We start from the raw sequence: 23,952 nt of genomic DNA, 5'->3' as shown, positions 1-23,952 counted from the left end.
ACAAAAAGACCTAATACTGTCTGTTTCATCGGTTCCTCCGATACAGGATATTTGGTTTAGAGAACAAAGGCTATGAATTCAAACAACAGGAGGGGATGTCGTGACATTCTGTCTGCAACCGGGGGTGGGGGATCACCGATAATAAGATTAGAGGTATCTATGTTTAACCCCGGGTGGTCGGCTGATATCTCGACATGCCTTATGCATGATAGTGCACACCTTGGTTTCAAACGATTCTCTACAGATAGAATGGGGCTACATGCTTGGGCCCCTGTTGAACACACACCCACACCCTTTGTTTTTGAAACAAACACACACACACACACACACTCCTGCTGCTCCGTCACACGCACACTCATGCACGCACCCTGATTTTCCGTGTCTTTTTTCTTCGTGACAGACCGGGGTGATGTCGGGAAAGGACATTTTCCTATCGTTAAAGGGTGAGATACATTTTTAAACCAGTGATTTAATTCCAAAATATTTAGTACATACGTTTTAAAGACGTGTTAGAATTAATGACCAAATTGTACTACTATTTAAACAAGAATCATTCGTATTTTATGTAAAAACATTGGAGGCCTACAGTTGTACAAACGCACACTCACGCACGCACGCACCCGGATTTTCTGTATTTTTTCTTCGTGACAGACGTGGTTGATGGCTGGAAAGGACATTTTCCTTCGTTAAAGGGTGAGATACTGTTTTAAAACCATTGATTTAAGACCCAAAATATATAGTACTAACTTTTTAAAGACATGTTCGAATTAATTACCAAATTGTACTACTATTTAAACATGCATCATTAGTGTTTTTATGTAAAAACATTGAGACCTACAGTTGTACATTATTACAAACTTTATAACATACCATTGTAGGAAAGACTATAAATTGCTTCTGAGAATCTACGTCTAACAGTCGCTTCCCAATCACCTATGTCCAGTAGCCTTCAGAAATATCTATTAGGAGGGATTCCCTTATTCACATCTCTTTTTTAATCTGTCCTGGCAGCTAAATATTCGGGGCTGTGGGTTTGCGCTAAAGCTGTGGTAACAGTGTTAAAGTATATGCTCCACGTTCTGTCCCTAACTATGTGTGTGTTTCGAGACATTTTTTTTGTTGTTTTAGTTTTATAATGGTTACATGTTCATTACACACCCCTGCATTCTATATTATTAAGTAGGCTGTTGGTCTTTGAGGTCCGTTATGTCAATTTGCCTTTATACATCTCATTGACCTACTGTCAACTCCCTCAGTTGTAAACATCTACAATAATCATTAGACGTACGCGTCAGAGTTATCATACCCCGTGTCGGGGTTTGTACAGAGTTGGTTAAATCCGCTCTTTTGCTCCCCGCTTACATGGCTAATAATCTCCAAGCTGCTCTAAAGCGGTGTTGTTTGTGTGAATATTGTTTTCCATAAAGTTAATAACCCCCCCTAAAACGAAATATGAAATGACCTCTTCCCCTATCGTTAAAGCGTGAGATACATTTTTAAAACCAGTGATTTAATTCAAAATATTTTGTACCTACATTTTAACACATGTTATAATTCCAAAATGTTTACTATTTCTTACAGATAAAGGGTCCTGTTAGCCCCGACCTGTAACTGACAGTTAGACTTACAGGTTATGTCGTTGTCTTTTGTTTGTATTGTTTATGTGTCCGCTGTGCGGGGAAAATGATAATACAAGCGGAACTACGTAGCTAATACTGTTGTAACTGGGGATCCTTATTGTAGCAACACACTTTTGTAGGGAAGGCAATCCTGCGCTGCGTTAGCTAAGTTTTCATGTCATCGGGTGTAGTTCATAAAGGTTGAAGAGTGTATGTTAGGATGAAGTGTGAATTCATGCCAGGAATAATAAGTGTGAAGTTTGATTTCCTCCCTTCTGTAATAAGCAGCCAATGAGGTATTTTTTCCTTTATTCATGTGTTTAATCTGAACCCGTTATAACGCCGGTTAAACTGTTATGTATGTAAGCACTTCAGAGTTATACCAAGCTAATAAGTCACTCCTAAGATAATGTTGTAAGAGTGTGCTTAACTGTATTTTTAATTTACTTTATAGTTCTCACTGAAGGGGATAATTCTCACTGAAACTACAGAATAAAGCCGCCAGTTAAAATCATGGAACGGTTGTGCTCGTGGTTACTGAAGGGAGCTACAAGACCATTATTCGTTTCGAATTCACCAACTCAAAGACGCTTGCCCGCTCCATCATAACTCCGTAAGTTTTCCCTCCCTGTGTAGATCAAACGTCCTGCCTGTAAATCCTGGGTATGCCCACATCATTAATGAATAAGATGTGTAGAAAACTGTTTAGCCATAGTTAAAGGCCTTTCATAAAGAGGCTGTCATGATTGCCTGTGCCTCATGTTTAACACGTATTGCTTGTTACCGAATACTACTGTTGTACATTTAATATCTACTAGCCGATTTCGTCGCATTTGCACAAATTCTGTCATGTTACTGTGGTCTTTTTAAAAGTCAATAAATATGTGTGTAGAGTGTACATGTTTGTTTCACTGTAGATCTGTTTAAGACCTCCTAGAAACACCTAATTTCATCCCACAGCATTAATTAATAAGCTGTGTAGAAGCTGTTTAGCCATAGTTAAAGAACTTTCATAAAGAGGCTGTCATGATTGCCTGTGCCTCATGTTTAACACGTATTGCTTGTTACCGAATACTACTGTTGTACATTTAATATCTACTAGCCGATTCCGTCGCATTTGCACAAATTCTGTCATGTTACTGTGGTCTTTTTAAAAGTCAATAAATATGTGTGTAGAGTGTACATGTTTGTTTCACTGTAGATCTGTTTAAGACCTCCTAGAAACACCTAATTTCATCCCACAGCATTAATTAATAAGCTGTGTAGAAGCTGTTTAGCCATAAGTAAAGACCTTTCATAAAGCAGCTGTCATGATTGCATGTCCCTTATGTTTAACACGTATTGCTTGTTACAGAATACTACTGTTGTACATTTAATATCCCCTAGCAGATTTCGTTGCCTTTGCACAAATTCTGTCATATTACTGTGGTCTTTTTAAAAGTCAATAAAAATGTGTGTAAAGTGTCCATGTTTGTTTCACTGTATATTTGTTTAAGCCCTCCTAGAAACACCTAATTAAAGGCCTTTCATAAAGAGGCGGTCATGATTGCATGTGCCTCATGTTTAACACGTATTGCTTGTTACAGAATACTACTGTTGTACATTTAATATCCCCTAGCAGATTTCGTTGCCTTTGCACAAATTCTGTCATGTTACTGTGGTCTTTTTAAAAGTCAATAAATATGTGTGTAAAGTGTACATGTTTGTTTCACTGTAGATCTGTTTAAGACCTCCTAGAAACACCTAATTTCATCCCACAGCATTAATTAATAAACTGTGTAGAAGCTGTTTAGCCATAAGTAAATGCCTTTCATAAAGCGGCTGTCATGATAAACCTGAATCTGAAAGTACCTTTAGGATCTTTTCTTTGGGGTTCTAATCTCCCCGTGTGTACATGCACTGAAAATCCTTAGGTTGGAGCCATCTGGAAGCTCTGTGCCTGTACATATAAAGAGAACTCAATAGGAAACTAGGCTGAGAAACATTATTTAGATGGCTGTTTAATTGTTGTTTAAAGCCTGAAATGGACACAATGCCCAAGGGACCTTGTTTCTAACACACACCCACACACACACACACATATTCAGGTCTTAAAAATGGCTTGTTCTGGACATTTATAATGCCTATGTCCCAGCGCTATCTATAGCCCCAGACATTCCTGCTTCATAGATAACAACCATAAGGGAGATAAAACTGGGGGGGTGGAGGGGGGGCATGGGCCCCAAAAGTTCAAACACCCTCTAACACATGACCACACGAACAGGGGGGGCGGGGCGGGGGCACATATTCAGTACACGTCATCAGGTCAGCAATCAATCAATTTTGACACATGCCGTATCCTATTACTCTCTCTGTGGTACAAGAATGGATGCTGTTGTAATCTGTTTTGAGGCTCTCTCAAACAGATGGACATCCTTTTTAGGTTCCAATATCAAGGGCTTTGACATTGTGCATATATATATATATATATATATATATATATATATACACACACACAGTGGGGCAAAAAAGTATTTAGTCAGCCACCAATTGTGCAAGTTCTTCCACTTAAAAATATGAGAGAGACCTGTAATTTTCAATATAGGTACACTTCAACTATGACAGGCAAAATTAGAAAAAAATCCAGAAAATCACATTGTAGGATTTTTTCTGAATTTATTTGCAAATTATGGTGGAAAATAAGTATTTGGTCACCTACAAACAAGCAAGATTTCTGGCTCTCACAGACCTGTAACTTCTTCTTTAAGAGGCTCCTCTGTCCTCCACTCTTTACCTGTATTAATGGCACCTGTTTGAACTTGTTATCAGTATAAAAGACACCTGTCCACAACCTCAAACAGTCACACTCCAAACTCCACTATGGCCAAGACCAAAGAGCTGTCAAAGGACACCAGAAACAAAATTGTAGACCTGCACCAGGCTGGGAAGACTGAATCTGCAATAGGTAAACAGCTTGGTTTGAAGAAATCAACTGTGGGAGCAATTATTAGGAAATGGAAGACGTACAAGACCACTGATAATCTCCCTCAATCTGGGGCTCCACGCAAGATCTCACCCCGTGGGGTCAAAATGATCACAAAAATCCCAGAAACACACGGGGGGACCTAGTGAATGACCTGCAGAGAGCTTGGACCAAAGTAACAAAGCCTACCATCAGTAACACACTACGCCGCCAGGGACTCAAATCCTGCAGTGCCAGACGTGTCCCCCTGCTTAAGCCAGTACATGTCCAGGCCCCTCTGAAGTTTGCTAGAGAGCATTTGGATGATCCAGAAGAAGATTGGGAGAATGTCAGATGAAACCAAAATATAACTTTTTGGTAAAAACTCAACTCGTCGTGTTTGGAGGACAAAGAATGCTGAGTTGCATCCAAAGAACACCATACCTACTGTGAAGCATGGGGGTGGAAACATCATGCTTTGCGGCTGTTTTTCTGCAACGGGACCAGGACGACTGATCCGTGTAAAGGAAAGAATGAATGTATAGTGAGATTTTGAGTGAAAACCTCCTTATATCAGCAAGGGCATTGAAGAAAAAACGTGGCTGAGTCTTTCAGCATGCCAATGATCCCAAACACACCGCCCAGGCAACGAAGGAGTGGCTTCGTAAGAAGCATTTCAAGGTCCTGGAGTGGCCTAGCCAGTCTCCAGATCTCAACCCCATAGAAAATCTTTGGAGGGAGTTGAAAGTCCGTGTTGCTCAGCAACAGCCCCAAAACATCACTGCTCTAGAGGACATCTGCATGGAGGAATGGGCCAAAATACCAGCAAGTGTGTGAAAACCTTGTGAAGACTTACAGAAAACGTTTGACCTCTGTCATTGCCAACAAAGGGTATATAACAATGTATTGAGATAAACTTTTGTTATTGACCAAATACTTATTTTCCACCATAATCTGCAAATAAATTCATAAAAAATCCTACAATGTGTTTTTCTGGATTTTTTTCTCTCATTTTGTCTGTCATAGTTTAAGTGTACCTATGATGAATTACAGGCCTCTCTCAACTTTTTAAGTGGGAGAACTTGCACAATTGGTGGCTGACTAAATACTTTTTTGCCCCGCTATATATATATATGGCTCTGTTGGTAGTTTGTAGCATAACAATCAGTGTCAATATCTGACTAGTCCACACAGGACCACAGACACAGACACACAGGCACATAGACACACAGGCACACAGACGCACAGGCACACAGGCACGGACCGACCACTATCTTTTATCAGAACTTTATTATCCAATCACACGGCCACACAGATAATCTCTCAGCCAACGAGATGCAAAAAAACACTCTACAAACAAGTCTATCTTTGTCTATTTCCCAGCAAACACAGCCACTATTGACCTCAGTCAGTCGTTATATTGTTTTAGTCTTATCAGAAGCGGTTGTCATAGTTTGTTGACACTTTCATCTACATGACTATCACCCTGAACCATTCAATAAAGAGAAACACAGTGGTTCTAAGTTAGTAAACTATATGGTGACTACATCACTGTTGGTGACCTTAGCTGAACTGAAAGCCTTCTGGGTCATATATATATATATATATATAAACTCCCAGTAATATATTGGGTAAATCACCAACGTTTAGGCATCACTGTACCTGTATCACTGTTCTTCATTAGACATGTTGCCAGGGTATTCCAAAGAGAAACAAACACAGACACAGGTTGTGTCCCAAAATAGCACCCTATTCCCTATATAGTGTACTACTTTTGAAATGTAGTACACTATATAGGAAATAGGGTTCAACCTGGGATGCAAACAGAGACCGTATGTATTCTCACCTCCAGGTATGACATGAAGATGTTGTACTGCATGTCATCGCTGGTCTCCTCAATGGCTTTGAACAGGTCATTTAGAGTGTGTACGTAGATCCCCGGTTCTCTGTCCGTCCCTAACATAGTGAAGGTCTTCCCACAACCACACACACACACACACACACACACACACACACACACACACACACACACACACACACACCACACACACAGTTTTCAGTTTGAGTTGGAGAATAATAGTGTCAATACCAAACAACAGCATTGAAGAGCATTGAATGGCACTGAACGGCATTGAAGAGCATTGAAGAGCATTGAAGGGCATTGAAGGGAATTGAAGAGCATTGAAGAGCATTGAAGGGAATTGAAGAGCATTGAAGAGCATTGAAGGGAATTGAAGAGCATTGAAGAGCATTGAAGGGAATTGAAGGGAATTGAACGGCATTGAAGAGCATTGAAGGGAATTGAACGGCATTGAAGAGCATTGAAGGGAATTGAACGGCATTGAAGAGCATTGAAGGGAATTGAACGGCATTGAAGAGCATTGAAGAGCATTGATTGGCATTGAATGGCATTGAAGAGCATTGATTGGCATTGAATGGCATTGAAGAGCATTGATTGGCATTGAATGGCATTGAAACGTATTGAAACGCATTGAACGGCATTGAAGAGCATTGATTGGCATTGAACGTCATTGAAGGGCATTGAACGTCATTGAATGGCATTGAACGGCATTGAAGAGCATTGCACAGCATTGAACAGCATTGAACAGCCTTACACAGTATTGAAGAGAAAAGTGCAGTTGCAAAATACCATCAAGTGCTATGATGAAACTGGCTCTCATGAGGACCACCACAGGAATGGAAGACAGAGAGTTACCTCTGCTGCAGAGGATAAGTTCATTAGAGCTACCGGCCCCAGAAATGGCAGCCCAAATAAATGCTTCACATAGTTAAAGTAATAGACACATCTCAACATCAACTGTTCAGAGGAGACTGCATGAATCAGGCCTTCATGGTCAAATTGCTGCAAAGAAACCACTGCTAAAGGACACCGATAAGAAGAAGAGACTTTCTTGGGCCAAGAAACCCAAGCAATGGACAATAGACTGGCGGAAATCTGTCCTTTGGTCTGATGAGTCCAAATGTGAGATTTTTGATTCCAACCGCCGTGTCTTTGTGAGACGCAGAGTAGGTGAACGGATGATCTTTGCATGCGTGGTTCCCACTGTGAAGCATGGAGGAGGTGTGATGGTGTGGGGTGCTTTTCTGGTGACACTGCCTGTGATGTATTTAGAATTCAAGGCACATTTAACCAGCATGGCTACCACAGCATTCTGCAGTGATACGCCATCCCATCTGGTTTGCGCTTAGTGGGACTATCATTTGTTTTTCAACAGGACAACGACCCAACACACCTCCAGGCTGTGTAAGGGCTATTTCACCAAGAAGGAGAGTGATGGAGTGCTGCATAAGATGACCTGGCCTCCACAATTACCCGACCTCAACCCAAATGAGATGGTTTGGGATGAGTTGGACTGCAGAGTGAAGGAAAAGCAGCCAACAAGTATCAGCATATGTGGGAATTCCTTCAAGACTGTTGGAAAAGCATTCCAGGTGAAGTTGGTTGAGAGAATGTCAAGAGTGTGCAAAGCTGTAATCAAGGCAAAGGGTGTCTACTTTGAAGAATCTCAAATATAAAATATACTTTGATTCGTTTAACACTTTTTTAGTTACTACATGATTGCATGTATTATTTCATCATTTGTATGTATTCATTATTATTCTAAAATGTAGAAAAGAGTAAAAATAAAGAAAAACCATTGAATGAGTAGGTACTATATATTTTCCATAACCAAACAGCATATTCAGCAGTTTGAAGCTGGTGTACAAAACAGAAAGTAAAAGACGCACAAACAAAACTTCAGATTGGGAAGCAAAGAAATAGCACACATAGAACATATCTTCCGATTCTTAGATGGAAATGAAAGACCTAGAACTCATATTTATATGAGAACTTGGTTGGATGGCCCAAATTGTTGCATATTGTAGCTTTAAGTTCAGTTCATTTATTTAATTTGTCATGCATTCAGTAGCTGGATGTGTGCACACAATTTTTAAACTCAACATTAAAAGGCCTTCTTGTTGAAAGCTTAACCCCAGTCAACCTTTATTTCCTCATACCATGCCTGTTTTGGTCGAGGAGGACAGGTCACAACAGGTCTTAATTCAGTTTTGGACAACAAGGCTCTGACACACTGAGTTTAATTAGTTTAATTCAAGCAGAGATTAAGAACAGTGAGTCTACAGGGAAAGACAGACAGGAGGAAGAAAGGAGGGAGGGAAGGAGGAAGGGATGGAGGGGAAGATGTCTAACTGTCTGTCTGACGGCCTGTCTGAGCCCTGCATCTCAGCAGTCTGGTGCAACCTATGACATCATTTCCTGTCTTCCCATTAAAAGCTAAATGAGAGAAAGCATGCAACACCTATTCCCAGTTCCCATGGTAACATATCAGACTAATTAGAATCTAATTAGAATCACCACATTAATCAAACAGTGGAAAAAGGAAGATCGTACTACATGATTATGAGTTTGATCATACTGCTGAAATTAGATAAATACATAACAAGAGATAACCATGGATTAAAAGGCATGTGGTCAGGATCATCAACCCCCAGGCTGGTTATTTCCTGGGTATTGTTCTCCTCTGCCGCCCATTGTTTGGTCGATAGAGGCTTAGTTCTCCCCTGGTGCCCAGTGGGTGGTAGATAGAGGCTTAGTTCTACCCTGCCGCCCAGTGGGTGGTAGATAGAGGCTTAGTTCTACCCTGCCGCCCAGTGGCTGGTAGATAGAGGCTTAGTTCTACCCTGCCGCCCAGTGGCTGGTAGATAGAGGCTTAGTTCTACCCTGCCGCCCAGTGGCTGGTAGATAGAGGCTTAGTTCTACCCTGCCGCCCAGTGGCTGGTAGATAGAGGCTTAGTTCTACCCTGCCGCCCAGTGGCTGGTAGATAGAGGCTTAGTTCTACCCTGCCGCCCAGTGGCTGGTAGATAGAGGCTTAGTTCTACTCTGCCGCCCAGTGGCTGGTAGATAGAGGCTTAGTTCTACCCTGCCGCCCAGTGGCTGGTAGATAGAGGCTTAGTTCTACCCTGCCGCCCAGTGGGTGGTAGATAGAGGCTTAGTTCTACCCTGCCGCCCAGTGGGTGGTAGATAGAGGCTTAGTTCTCCCCTGCCGCCCAGTGGTTGGTAGATAGAGGCTTAGTTCTCCCCTGGTGCCCAGTGGTTGGTAGATGTAGGCTTAGACCAGCCTTGGTGCCCAGTGGTTGGTAGATAGAAGCTTAGTTCTCCCCTGGTGCCCAGTGGTTGGTAGATGTAGGCTTAGACCAGCCCTGGTGCCCAGTGGGTGGTAAATAAAGGCTTAGACCAACCCTGAGGACAACGCACACAGGGACAGAGGACACACACACACACACGCAATTAGAATAGAGGATAGGGCAGCTATGACAAACCTGTGGGTCCGTAGGCAAAAACAGTGGCGTTGTAGCCGGATATGAGGCCTTCGATCAGGCCCTTGGTCGTGGCTCTGTACACCTCTTCCTGGTTGGCTGAGCAGTCAAATGCAACGTCGAACATATAGGTCTTCTCCCGGGAACGGTTAGCACGCAGGATATTATCTGGATCCTCCATGGGGTTCATCAGAACAACCATCTATAGCAGGGAGGGAGGAGGAGGAGGGGGGAGGAAGGAAGAAGGGAGAGGAGGTGGGAGGGAAATGGAGGGATGGGGGAGAATGGATGGAGGAGGGAGAGGGAGAAGGGTGGAAAGGGAGGGAGGGGTAGGTAGCGAGGGGGAGAGGGGAGAAGGGAGGAGGCAAGAGGAGGAAGGGGAGTGTGGAGGAGGGATGGAGGAAGGATAGGGGCAGAGAAGGATGAAAAGAGAGAGAAAGGGACATTTGAATGATTAGTCATCACACTAGAGAAACATCATTGCATAACATATAATAATACTTTTTGTTTTAAAATACACATTCGAAGGTCAAATCATCTGAATGAATCTGTCAGTAGAGAATGACTGCTATTACCCCAGAGGCCCACTACACTCCTCATTCACTCCTGCTGCCATCTGCCACAGTATGACTGTCTGCACCGTAATGGCTGACAGTTACCCAGCTCTGTGCAGGTAATTCAAGTGGTGAAGAGAAACTGATGGACACAGCAGCAGCTAGAGGAGGGGTCTGAAGATTTAAACTGGGCCTTTAATCCATCTGTAGCTGGAGACACAAAGGGCCCAGGGGCCCTCCTGTTGGGTTGAGCCCTGAGTGCCACAGTGCCCCTCCACACACACACTGCATCCCAATTCCCTCTATTTTCTAGTGCACTCATATGACCCTGGTCTAAAGAAGTGCACTACAGTATATATGGTGTTGGAGCACATTTGGGTGTACACTCCAGACCACCAAGGATAGATAAATGGTGAACACATCAGGGAATCTACAAACACACGTATGCTGTTTGAAAGTATAGTGTGTGTGCATGGTGGAAGAACTCACGGTTCTAACCACAATCAAACCAATGCAAGAAACACCAAACAAGATACAAAGGATTGCTACGTCAACTCTTCAGATCAGTATTCATTCATTCAAGGTAACCACTATTGCTAAGTTTGAGGTGTCTAATTGCTACCATCCACTCACCTAGTGACATTGGCTACTGAAAAATCTAAGATTTCAGAATCCATCCACAGGGGCACATCACAGGGACACAGCACAGTGGCACATCATTGGGGCAAATCACAGGGGCACCGCACAGTGGCACATAAAAGGGGCACAGCACAGTGGCATGGTGTCAGAATGTAATGGCTGTAATAATGAAGAGAACTCATTCCATTACAGCCAGGGGAAACACTTAGACAGGATTGTGAACATTATTCACTTCACTAAGGTGTCGTCTGGGAGACCTAGCCAGCTCCCCAGACCTTTGTTCGCCAGCAGAGGAGTGAGTCAAAACTCAGGAGTTGGACACTGTGGTGAATATTAAAACATTGTCTCTTGAACGTCGCTCTCTTTTTTGAGTAGACTTCACGGCTACTGGATTTTGTAGTGGGCGTGCATTCAGGTTTGAAATGGTCTGTTTTGTTCATGTCCAGCTCTGAGGGGCTGGAGACAGCCTTCAGGTTCAGGACAGTGTGTGTATGTTGTGTGTGTGTGTCTGTCTGTCTGTCTCTCTGTGTGTGTGTGTGTGTGTGTGTGTGTGTGTGTGTGTGTGTGTGTGTGTGTGTGTGTGTGTGTGTCTGAATGGTCTGGATCTGGCCTAGTATCCACAGCAGAGCCCTGTTTGATAACTCCTCAGTAATGGAGCCTCTCACTTTGAAGACTCTTGGTTTAAATTCAAGAGGAGAAATCTGACTTTTAAAAGCATATAATTACAGAGAGAACAAAACACACACCCAGCTGTAATCAGCAAACAGAGGAGAGGATTGAGGTAAGAGGGGGTGGTAGAGGAGAAGGAGAGAGGGAGAGAGAGGAGAGAGGCGGGGAAGAGAGGAGAAAGAGAGAGGGAGAGTTGTTTATTTCACTTTTGTATATTATCAACCTCACTTGCTTTGGCAATGTTAACACGTTTCCCATGCCAATAAAGCCCCTTGAATTGAATTGAGAGGCAAGAGAGGGGGGAAAGAGAGAAAGGAGAAAGAGAGAGGGAAGAGAGGAGAAGGGAGAATGAGGGACAGTCAGCTGCCTCAGAGAAGAGCCGGTAATCAGATGTATTTGGGCTGGTGACACCGTAGCAGCTTCCTTTCCCTTCTATCTCTCTATATCTCCCTCTCTCCTTCCTACTCTTCCCCCAGCAGCACACTTTCCCGCAGCACACTTTCCTGACGTCCTCTCTATGATCACATTTCTCAGGAAACACAGTATTGTAAACCTTCTCTCTAGCCAGGGTCAGGGATACTGAGTAACTTACAGACCTGCGTCAGTCTGGTGTTCTCACCAACAACGTCACAAAACGAAGAAATATTGTGTGTGTGTGTGTAGGGTGGATATGACAGAAGGGATAGAGAGATGGCTTTGATTAACTTCAACCTGACTATCTGTCTGAGAGCCCTGCTCTACTCTACTCTGGTGAGGTCAGAGGTGAGAAAGGCTGGCAGCCACTTACTACAGTAGATGACAGGCACGGCTGTGTCCATGTGTCCCTGTGTCCGTGTGTGTTTCAGTAGGCATCAGTGAGCATATACAGTCCATTAAGAAAGTATTCAGACCCCTTGACTTTTCCCACATTTTGTTACATTACAGCCTTATTCTTAAATTGATTAAATTGAATAAAAAATGTTCCTCATCCAACTATACAGTTGTTAAAATGGCGCCGAAGAGGATGCTGACGTTTTACATGCCCGTAATCAATTATGCTATTTTGTGACGAGTGACGAGAAAGATATACTGCTCTCCCGGGAACAGGCCCAGATCCACGTAATTTGTGTGAAGAAAAGACGGAGGAAAAGAGGACAGATCAGGCTGAATGACGACACGGACAATATCGAGCTGGAGGGATTTTCAATGCACCGGCAGAACAGAGAAGCTACATCTGGTAAGATGAGGCGTGGGGGTGTGTGTCTTTTTGTCAATAACAGCTGGTACGCAATGTCTAATACTAAAGAAGTCTTGAGGTACTGCTCGCATGAGGTAGAGTACCTTATGATAAGCTGTAGACCACACTATCTACCAAGAGAGTTCTCATCTATATTATTCGTAGCCATCTATTTACCACCACAGACCGATGCTGGCACTAAGACCGCACTCAACCAACTCTATAATGCCATAAGCAAACAAGAAAATGCTCATCTAGAAGCGGTGCTCTTAGTGGCCAGGGACTTTAATACAGGCAAACTTAAATCAGTTTTACCAAATTTTTATCAACATGTCACATGTGCAACCAGAGGGAAAAAAACTCTGGACCACCTTTCCTCCACACACAGAGACGTATACAAAGCTCTACCCTGCCCTCCATTTGACAAAACCGACCATAATTCAATCCTCCTGATTCCTGTTTACAAAAAAAACTAAAGCAGGAAGAACCAGTGACTCGCTCAATACGTAAGTGGTTGGATGGTGCGGATGCTACACTTACAGGACTGTTTTGCTAGCACAGCCTGGAATATGTTCTGGGATTCATCCAATGGCATTGAGGAGTATACCACCTATGTCACCGACTACATCAATAAGTGCATCGATGACCCCCCACAGTGACCGTACGTGCATATCCCAACCAGAAGTCAACATCTGCATTGGGCTCGAGGCTAGAGCTGCCACTTTCAAGAAGTGGGACACTAATCCGAACGCCTTTAAGAAATCCTGCTATGCCCTCAGACGAACCCTCAAAAAGCAAAGCGTCAATATAGGATTAAGACTGAATCCTACTACATAGGCTCTGACGCTCGTCGGATGTGGCAGGGCTTGAAACTATTACAGACTACAAAGGGAAACCCAGACGCGAGCTGCCCAGTGACGCGAGCCTACCAGACAAGTTAAATGCCTTTTATGCTCGTTTCGAGGCAAGCAACACTGAAGCATGCACAAGAGCACCACGTGTTCTGGATGACTGCAAGATAACACTCTCGGTAGTCGATGTGAGCAAGACCTTTAAACAGGTAAACATTCACACAGCCGCTGCCAGATGGATTACCAGGACGTGTACTCAAAGCATGCGTGAACCAACTGGCAAGTGTCTTCACAGAGATTCTCAACCTCTCCCTGACATAGTCTGTAATACCAACATGTTTCAAGCAGACCACCATAGTCCCTGTGCCCAAGGAAGCGAAGGTAACCTGCCTAAATGATTACCACCCTCGGTAGCCATGAAGTCGGTAGCCATGAAGTGCTTTGAAAGGTTTGTCATGGCTCACATCAACAGCATCCTCCCGGATACCCTAGACCCACTCCAATTCGCATACCGCCCCAACAGATCCATAAATAACGCAATCTCAACTGCACTCCAAACTACCCTTTCCCACCTGGACAAAAGGAACACCTATGTGAGAATGCTATTCATTGACTACAGCTCAGCGTTCAACAACAGAGTGCCCACGAAGCTCCTCACTAAGCTAAGGACCCTGGGACTAAACACCTCCCTCTGCAACTGGATCCTGGACTTTCTGATGGGCCGCCCCCAGGTGGCAAGGGTAGGCAACAACACATCTGCCACGCTGATCCTCAACACTGGGGCCCCTCAGGGGTGTGTACTTAGTTCCCTCCTGTACTCCCTGTTCACCCACAACTGAGTGGACAAACACGACTCCAACACCATCGATAAGTTTGCTGACGACACAACAGTGGTTGGCCTGGCAACTGGCAGTGTGGTGCCATGACAACAACCTCTCCCTCAATGTGAGCAAGACAAAGGAGCTGATTGTGGACTACAGGAAAAGGTGGCCGAACATGCCCCATCAGGGATAAAATTGTAGACCTGCACAAGGCTGGGATGGGCTACAGGACAATAGACAAGCAGCTTGGTGAGAAGGCAACAACTGTTGGCGCAATTATTAGAAAATGGAAGAAGTTCAAGAATCAGGTCAATCACCCTCAGTCTGGGGCTCCATGCAAGATCTCACCTCGTGGGGCATCAATGATCATGAGGAAGGTGAGGGATCAGCCAAGAACTACACGGCAGGACCTGGTCACTGACCTGAAGAGAGCTGGGACCACAGTCTCAAAGAAAACCATTAGTAACACTACGCCGTCATGGATTAAAATCCTGCAGCGCACGCAAGGTCCCCCTGCTCAAGCCAGTGCATGTCCAGGCCCGTCTGAAGTTTGCCAATGACCATCTGGATGATCCAGAGGAGGAATGGGAGAAGGTCATGTGGTCTGATGAGACAAAAATAGAGCTTTTTGGTCTAAACTCCACTCGCCGTGTTTGGAGGAAGAAGAAGGATGAGTACAACCCCAAGAACACCATCCCACCCGTGAAGCATGGAGGTAGAAACATCATTCTTTGGGGATGCTTTTCTGCAAAGGGGACAGGACAACTGCACCGTATTGAGGGGAGGATGGATGGGGCCATGTATCGCGAGATCTTGGCCAACAACCTCCTTCCCTCAGTAAGAGCATTGAAGATGGGTCGTTGCTGGGTCTTCCAGCATGACAACGACCCGAAACACACAGCCAGGGCAACTAAGGAGTGGCTCCGTAAGAAGCATCTCAAGGTCCTGGAGTGGCCTAGCCAGTCTCCAGACCTGAACCCAATAGAAAATATTTGGAGGGAGCTGAAAGTCCATATTGCCCAGGGACAGCCCCGAAACCTGAAGGATCTGGATAAGGTCTGCATGGAGGAGTGGGCCAAAATCCCTGCTGCAGTGTGTGCAAACCTGGTCAAGAATTACTGGAAACTTATGATCTCTGTAATTGCAAACAAAGGTTTCTGTCCCAAATATTAAGTTCTGCTTTTCCGATGTATCAAATACTTATGTCATGCAATAAAATGCAAATTAATTACTTAAAAATCATACAATGTGATTTTCTGGATTTTTGTTTTAAGATTCCGTCTCTCACAGTTGAAGTGTACCTATGATACAAATTACAGACCTCTGCATGCTTTGTAAGTAGGAAAACCTGCAAAATCGGCAGTGTTTCAAATACTTGTTCTCCCCACTGTACCCTGACTCTGCGTGCAATGAACGCAAAAGAAGTGACACAATTTCCCTAGTTTAATATTGCCTGCTAACATGAATTTATTTTAACTAAATATGCAGGTTTAAAAAAATATACTTCTGTGTATTGATTTTAAGAAAGGCATTGATGTTATGGTTAGGTACATTCGTGCAACGATTGTGCAATGTCCGCAAATGTGCTTTTGTTAAATCATCCCCCGTTTGGAGAAGTTGGCTGTCTTTGTTAGGAAGAAATGGTATTCACACAGTTCGCAACGAGCCAGGTGACCCAAACTGCTGCATATACCCTGAATCTGTTGCACAGAATGCAAGAGAAGTGACACAATTTCCCTAGTTAAAAGAAATTCATGTTAGCAGGCAATATTAACTAAATATTCAGGTTTAAAAATATATACTTGTGTATTGATTTTAAGAAAGGCGTTGATGTTTACGGTTAGGAAAACATTGGTGCAACGACAGTGCATTTCTTTGCGAATGCGCTTGTTAAATCACCCATTTGGCGAAGTAGGCTGTGATTCAATGATAAATTAACAGTCATCGCATCGATTATATGCAACGCAGGACAAGCTAGATAAACTAGTAATATCATCTACCATGTGTAGTTAACTAGTGATTATGTTTAGATTGATTGTTTTTTATAAGATACGTTTAATGCTAGGTAATCTTGGCTCCTTGATGCACTCGCATAACAGGTAGTCAGCCTGCCACGCAGTCTCCTCGTGGAGTGCAATGTAATCAGCCATGACCGGTGTCCAAAAATAAAGATTACCGATTGTTATGAAAACTAATTAAATCGGCCATTCCGATTAATCGGTCAACCTCTAATGCATAGTCACTTCACCCCTACCTACATGTACAAATGACCTCTAACCTGTACCCCCGCACACTGACTCGGTACCAGAACCCTCTGTATATAGCCTCATTATTGTTATGGTATTGTGTTACTTTTTATAATTATTTTATAGTTTATTTGGTAAATATTTTCTTAACTCTTCTTGAACTGCACTATTGGTTAAGGGCTTGTAAGTAAGCATTGGTTCTAAACGTTTGCCATGTTTCAGTCGATATTATGGAGTTAATTTGGAAAAAAGTTTGGCGTTTGGATAACTGAATTTTCGGGGTTTTTTGGTAGCCAAACGTGACGCACCAAACGGACCGATTTCTCCTGCACAAAAAATCTTTCAGGAAAAACTGAACATTTGCTATCTAACTGAGAGTCTCCTCATTGAAAACATCCGAAGTTCTTCAAAGGTAAATGATTTATTGAATGTTTTTGCTGGATTTTGTGAAAATGTTGCCTGCTAATGCTAACGCTAAATGCTAAATGCTAACGCTAAATGCTAAATGCTAGTTTGCTATGGTAGAGAAGCATATTTTTGAAAATCTGAGATGACAGTGTTGTTAACAAAAGGCTAAGCATGAGAGCTAGCATATTGATTTCATTTCATTTGCGATTTTCATGAATAGTTAACGTTGCGTTATGGTAATGGATTGAGGCTGTAGTCATGATACCGGATCCGGGTTGGCTCGACGCAAGAAGTTAAGAACAAATTCTTATTTACAATGACAGCCCACCAGGGAACTGCCTTGTTCAGGGGCAGAACGACAGGTTTTTACCTTGTCAGCTCGGGGATTCTTAAATGTAAGGGAACACCCCCCTGAAATGGACAAAAATGAATGGGAAGTCATTGGCACTGGACAAACCATATACACGGTGTCCAATACCACTCAATTCGGCGTTGTTTCGTTCAAAGTTGATTGCAAATGCCATATGGCAAATGCCAGGTGTAACACTTTAAAAATCTAACAGGTGGCGAGCGCGCTCCACCGTGGTTTTTCATATTGCAAAATGCAACACAAGTCAACATCCAAAAGTACAATTTTGAAAAAGTGAAGAAAAAAAATCAAAAACCTAGCAACTCCTTAAAAAAGTGCTTTCTGGACCGTTTTTCGAAATTATTTCGAATTTTGTGTCAATTACACATGTATAAGAACTGTATCAACATATTTTAGTCATATTTTATTATCATTTTTTTCCTTTTTTTTCTTGTGCATAAGGCATATCAAATCAAATGTATTTATATAGCCCTTCGTACATCAGCTGATATCTCAAAGTGCTGTACAGAAACCCAGCCTAAAACCCCAAACAGCAAGCAATGCAGGTGTAGAAGCACGGTGTATTGTCCATTTGCAATATGATTTCATAGGAAGTCAAAAGTCGAAAATTTGATATTTTTTTCAAAAACGTATCACCCTCGTAAAAAAGTGCTTTCTGGACCGTTTTTCGAAAAAATTTTTTATTTTTTGTCAATTAATCATGTGTAAGAAATGTAATGAATATACTTTTGTAACATTTTATTATCATTATTTTTTTATTTTTTTTAAAACTTGTGCATAAGGAATATGTTTTGTCCATTTGCAATATGATTTCATAGGAAGTCAAAAGTCAAAGGTCACTTTTTTTTTGGCCAAATGCCATAAGAAATGTCCAAATGCAATATGAAAGGTTTGAAAATGCCAAATCAGGATGTTATGTCCATTTGTCATTTATACCATCATGAATTTGTCATGCTCAAAAATCCTGCAGAAATGCAAAATTTACTGGCCTGATGAACACAGGATGGCCGGGTAGTGATAGTTGTTCCTTTCCATCGCTCGTTGTGTTGATTTCATCATGTCCATTTGGTGATGTTTTTTTCACTATTGAATCATATTGAAAATGCACGTGCATTTGCAATATGTTTCAATGGGCATTTACCATCACGAATTTGTCATGCTCAAAAATCCTGCAGAAATGCAAAATTGACTGGCCTGATGAACACAGGATGGCCGGGCAGTGATAGTTGCTCCTTTCCATCGCTCGTTGTGTTGATTTCATCATGTCCAATTGGTGATATTCTTTTCACTGTTGAATCATATTGCAAGTGCATGTGCATTTGTAATATGTTTCAATGGGCATTTACCATCACGAATTTGGCATGCTCAAAAATCCTGCAGGAAAGCAAAATTGACTGGCCTGATGAACACAGGATGGCCGGGCAGTGATAGTTGTTCCTTTCCATCGCTCGTTAGGGTTGATTTCAGAATGTCACTTTGGTGATGGTACCTCACTGTTTAAACATATTGCAAATGGACAATAGTCACCAGCAAGTCACCGTCCATCAGTCAATTAGATATCCTTCTGACACCAAACTGACACCAAACCCACTTTTTCCAACTCGTTTAGTAGCCAACTATCACATACTACAGAGCTGGCCCAAAATTCACAACGCCTTCTGTTCAAACCATAATAAAAATGTAAAACACATAGCTACGTTCTAGCTGCGGGTCCAGTTCGTACATTATGTGTAGGCCTATGTGAGGCGACCCCGAATCCCGAGTTTCGTCTCGATAGGTCCTTCGGTGCCCGAGCAAGACCCTAATTGGTGCTGAAAATCCACTTTTTTCCATGCCTTGCTACTGGGTCCTTGAATGAGCTATTGGACAGAAGCATTGGGGTCCGTCTCTATGGGCCGATCCGGTTTCAATGCACCTAGTCTTGCGTCTCTGAGACTTTTCTAAATGTCTTCATTTTCGTAATGGTTAAAATGAATTGCAAATGTACGAGGCTATTTCTCGGTCCGAGAACCTTCTAGAGCCACCTAACTTACCACGCACTATCGACCTGAGGTCTAGAACAGGTTTCTAAAGTTTCAGAACTCTAGGTCTGACGGTTCTTTTTTAGCTCGAACAAAGGTAACTATTGCAGGCACTGTCTGTCTCTACGCACCCCAATGGGTCCCTCCTGCCAAGCTGTGTGTGTGTGATTTAGTTTTTCTTAAAAATGTTATGGGAGTCATGACTGATTTACAGTTCATGGGGGTTGCCTAATCACACATATGAAGCTTTGAAAAGGTCTGACCATTTTAACCCTTCAAAACAGCCACTATGACACCATTTAAGGCACTTCCGGTTGGCACATGAAGCTATAAGTAAACTCATATCCTGATTGGGTTATGCCTTTACAGAATCCTGAGTTTGAAGTCTTTCCGTTAAGAACTGAGTTAAGTGTGCGTTATTTCAGAAAATCACAGACATCTCGCAGAGCTCCGCAGCACACTTTAAAAAGATTCATATGAACAGCCTGCAACTGGATCTGTAACTGTTAAAAAAAAAACTAAAAAAAACTTTTGAACATCACCAATTTGACATTGTACGATTTCTCTTAAACGACGATAGATAAATGTCTGTTTTTTTTTTTATTGACACCGTCGGTTCCTTTACTTTGACGTGAAGCAGAAAAATTATTGCTCTATTTTCATTTTGGACCTTTAATCCCAGAAAAATTGCCATAACTCAAAAACCGTTGAGGCCTAGACGCCATCTTGTTCGGGGCCAACTGCCCATTATGCCAAACCTACGCTCACCAAGTTTCGTCTTAGAAGTCTTCCGTTTTGGAGATAAGGCCACGTCGTGATTCGTGATTTTTTGTACATTTGCAATATGATTCCATTCGCCCTCTTGTGGGATTTATCGGGACAGCCGAAAAATGACCAAAATTTGATTATTTTATAAAACGGAAACCGAATGTCCGAGAGAGTTCGTTTGATGACTTCCCGGTAGATCCGGCCCTGCCGCACGGCCCGACGCCGTCGGCGAATTTTACAAACGTTTTCGGACGTCTAGTAAGGGACCGTACATTTGCAATATGGACTTTCTCACTAACCATATGGCGAATGTCAAAATGTTCCCTTAAGGTATGGAAGAAGTTTGGAACCACCAAGACTCTTCCTAGAGCTAGTCACCCGGAAAAACTCTGCAATCGGGGGAGAAGGACCTTGGTCAGTGAGGTGACCAAGAACCCGATGGTCACTCTGACAGAGCTCCAGAGCTCCTCTGTGGAGATGGGAGAACCTTCCAGAAGGACAACCATCTTAATAGCACTGCACTAAATTAGGCCTTTATGGTAGAGTGGCCAGACGAAAGCCACTCCTCAGTAAAAGGCACATGACAGCCCGCTTAGAGTTCATCAAAAGGCACCTGAATGACTCTCAGACCATAAGAAAGAAGATTCTCTGGTCCGATGAAACCAAGACTGAACTCTTCGGCCTGAATGCCAAGCGTCGTGTCTGTAGGAAACCTGGCACCATCTCTACGTGAAGAATGGTGGTGGCAGCATCATGCTGTGGGGATGTTTTTCAGCAGCAGGGACTGGGATACTTGTCAGGATCAAATAAATTATGAACGGCGCAACGCACATAGAGATCCTTGATGAAAACCTGCTCCAGAGCATTCAGGACCTAAGACTGGGGCGAAGGTTCACTTTCCAACAGGACAACAACCCTAAGCACACGGCCAACACAATTCAGGAGTGGCTTAGGGACAAGTCTCTGAAAGTCGTTGAGTGGTCCAGCCAGAGCCCGGACATGAACCTGATCGAACATCTCTGGAGAGACCTAAAAATAACTGTGCAGCGACACTCCACATCCAACTTGACAGAGCTTGAGAAGATTTGCAGAGAAAAATGGGAGAAACTCTCCAAATACCGGTGTGCCAACCTTGTAGCATCATACCCAAGAAGACACTTGACTGTAAACACTGCCAAAGGTGCTTCAACAAAGTACTGACTAAAGGGTCTGAATAATTAAAGTAGCAATCAAAAGTTTGGACACACCTAGTCATTCAGGGTTTTTCTTTATTTTTACTATTTTCTAAAATTTAGAATAAAATACATCAAAACTATGAAATAACACATATGGAATCATGTAGTAAACAAAAAAGTGTTAAACAAACCAAAATAAGATTCTTCAAAGTAGCCATCCTATGCCATGATGACAGCTCTGCACACTCTTGTAATTCTCTCCACCAGCTTCACCTGGAATGATTATCCAAAAGTCCTGAAGGAGATCACACATATGCTGCGTTTCCTTCACTCAGCGGTCCATCTCATCCCATACCACCTGAATTGGGTTGAGGTCGGTGATTGTGGAGGCCAGGTCATCTAATGCAGCAATCCATCACTCTCCGTCTTGGTCAAATAGCCCTTATACAGCCTGGAGGTGTTTTGGGTCATTGTCCTGTTGAAAAACAAATGATAGTCCCACTAATCGCAAACCTGACGGGATGGCGTATCGCTACAGAATGCTGTCGTAGCCATGCTGGATAAGTGAGCCTTGTATTCTAAATAGATGACCAACAGTGTCACCAGCAAAGCACGGCACCACATCACACCTCTTCCCCCATGCTTCACATTGGGAACCACACATGCGGAGATCATCCATTCACCTACTCTGCGTCTCACAAAGACACGGCGTTTGGAACCAAAGACGTCAAATTTGGACTCATCAGACCGAAGGACAGATTTCCACTGGTCTAATGTCCATTGCTTGTGTTTCTTGGCCCAAGCAAGTCTCTTCTTATTATTGGTGTCCTTTAGTAGTGCTTTCTTGCATGAAGGTCTGATTCACACAGTCTCCTCTGAACAGTTGATGTTGTGATGTGACTGTTACTTGGACTCTGTGAAGCATTTACTTGGGCTGCAATTTCTGGGGCTGGTAACTCTAATGAACTTATCCTCTGCAGCAGACGTAACTCTGGGTCTTCCCTTCCTGTGGCGATCCTCATGAGAGCCAGTTTCATCATAGCGCTTGATGGTTTTTGCGACTACACTTGAAGAAACTTTCAAAGTTCTTGAAAATGTCCGTATTGACTGTCCTTCATGTCTTAAAGTAATAATGAGCTGTTCTTTCCATAACTTGGTATTTTACCAAACAGGGATATCTTCTGTATACCACCCCTAACTTGTCACAACACAACTGATCGGCTCAAATGCATTGGCTCAAAGGAAAGACATTCCTTCAAATTAACGTTTAACAAGGAACACCTGTTAAGTGAAATGCATTCCAGGTGACTATCTCATGAAGCTAGTTGAGAGAATGGCATGAGTGTGCAAAGCTGTCATCAAGGCAAAGGGTGGCTACTTTGAAGAATCTCAAATATAAAATATATCTTGATTTGTTTAACACTTTGTTGGTTACTACATGATTCCATGTGTTATTTCATAGTTTTGATGTCTTCATTATTATTCTACATTGTAGAAAATATGAAAAATAAAAAATAAACCTTGAATGAGTAGGTGTGTCCAAACTTTTGACTGGTACCGTATGTAAGTGTAATATTTCAGTTTTAGATTTTTAATACATTTGCTAACATTTGTAAAAGCCTGTTTTTGCTTTGTCATTATGGGGAATTGTGTGTAGATTGATGAGGGGAAAAACATATTTAATCAAATTTTGAATAATGCAGTAACCTAACAAAATTTGGAAAAAGTCAAGGGTTCTTCATACTTTCCGAATGCACTGTCGTCTGTTCAAGATAGGTTCTTGTGTGCATTCAATGTTGTTTTTACAGGAGAGTGTGTTTAGTACAGTAGCACGTGTGTGCCTATACTAAGGAACACCCTTGAGGGCCAATCAAGATGATTTCACACCTCTCGCATCTGTTGCCTGTGTTCCTTAGGTTAACCGGCGGGCATAGATGCATGGGAAACTTGGCATGCACTTGTTCCAACGTTAATACTTGCACACTACTTACAATGAAGCAACATATTGGGCATGCATACTAAGTAGTACATAACTTGATGCCAGAATAGAAGACAAAAGTAGCTTTAGTTCCTGGACTGGAGTCATGGACCTCGGTCCACCTTCAAGAAGGTTCACAACGTGACAAACTGCATTATCTGGGAACGACCTGTAGTGTTCATTTAAATTAAGAACGGCCTGTAGCGTTCATTTAAGAACGACTTGTAATATTAATTTAAGAATGACCTGTAGCGTTAATTTAAGAATGATCTGTAACATTCATTTAAGAACGACCTGTAGCATTGATTTTAATGACGACCTGTAGCATTGATTTA

At 42.6% G+C, this 23,952-nt stretch overlaps 1 protein-coding gene across 1 annotated transcript in view; it reads right to left on the bottom strand.

Annotated features, from left to right (window-relative positions):
- LOC115119630 (kinesin-like protein KIF19) overlaps window positions 1-10,096 on the bottom strand; it is an 86,477-nt gene extending 76,381 nt beyond the window's left edge. The window contains exons 1-2 of the mRNA XM_065013219.1: window positions 9,907-10,096; window positions 6,407-6,545 (exon numbers count right to left, since the gene is read on the bottom strand). Of these exons, the coding sequence (XP_064869291.1) occupies window positions 6,407-6,545; window positions 9,907-10,091 (324 nt within the window). The 5' untranslated portion in view covers window positions 10,092-10,096. The remainder of the gene's footprint in view (window positions 1-6,406; window positions 6,546-9,906) is intronic.
- Between the last annotated feature and the right edge of the window lie 13,856 nt (window positions 10,097-23,952).

This window comes from Oncorhynchus nerka, linkage group LG28, assembly GCF_034236695.1.
Source record: "Oncorhynchus nerka isolate Pitt River linkage group LG28, Oner_Uvic_2.0, whole genome shotgun sequence".
NCBI classification, from domain to species: domain Eukaryota; kingdom Metazoa; phylum Chordata; class Actinopteri; order Salmoniformes; family Salmonidae; genus Oncorhynchus; species Oncorhynchus nerka.
This window is presented reverse-complemented; position numbering and strand designations above follow the sequence as displayed.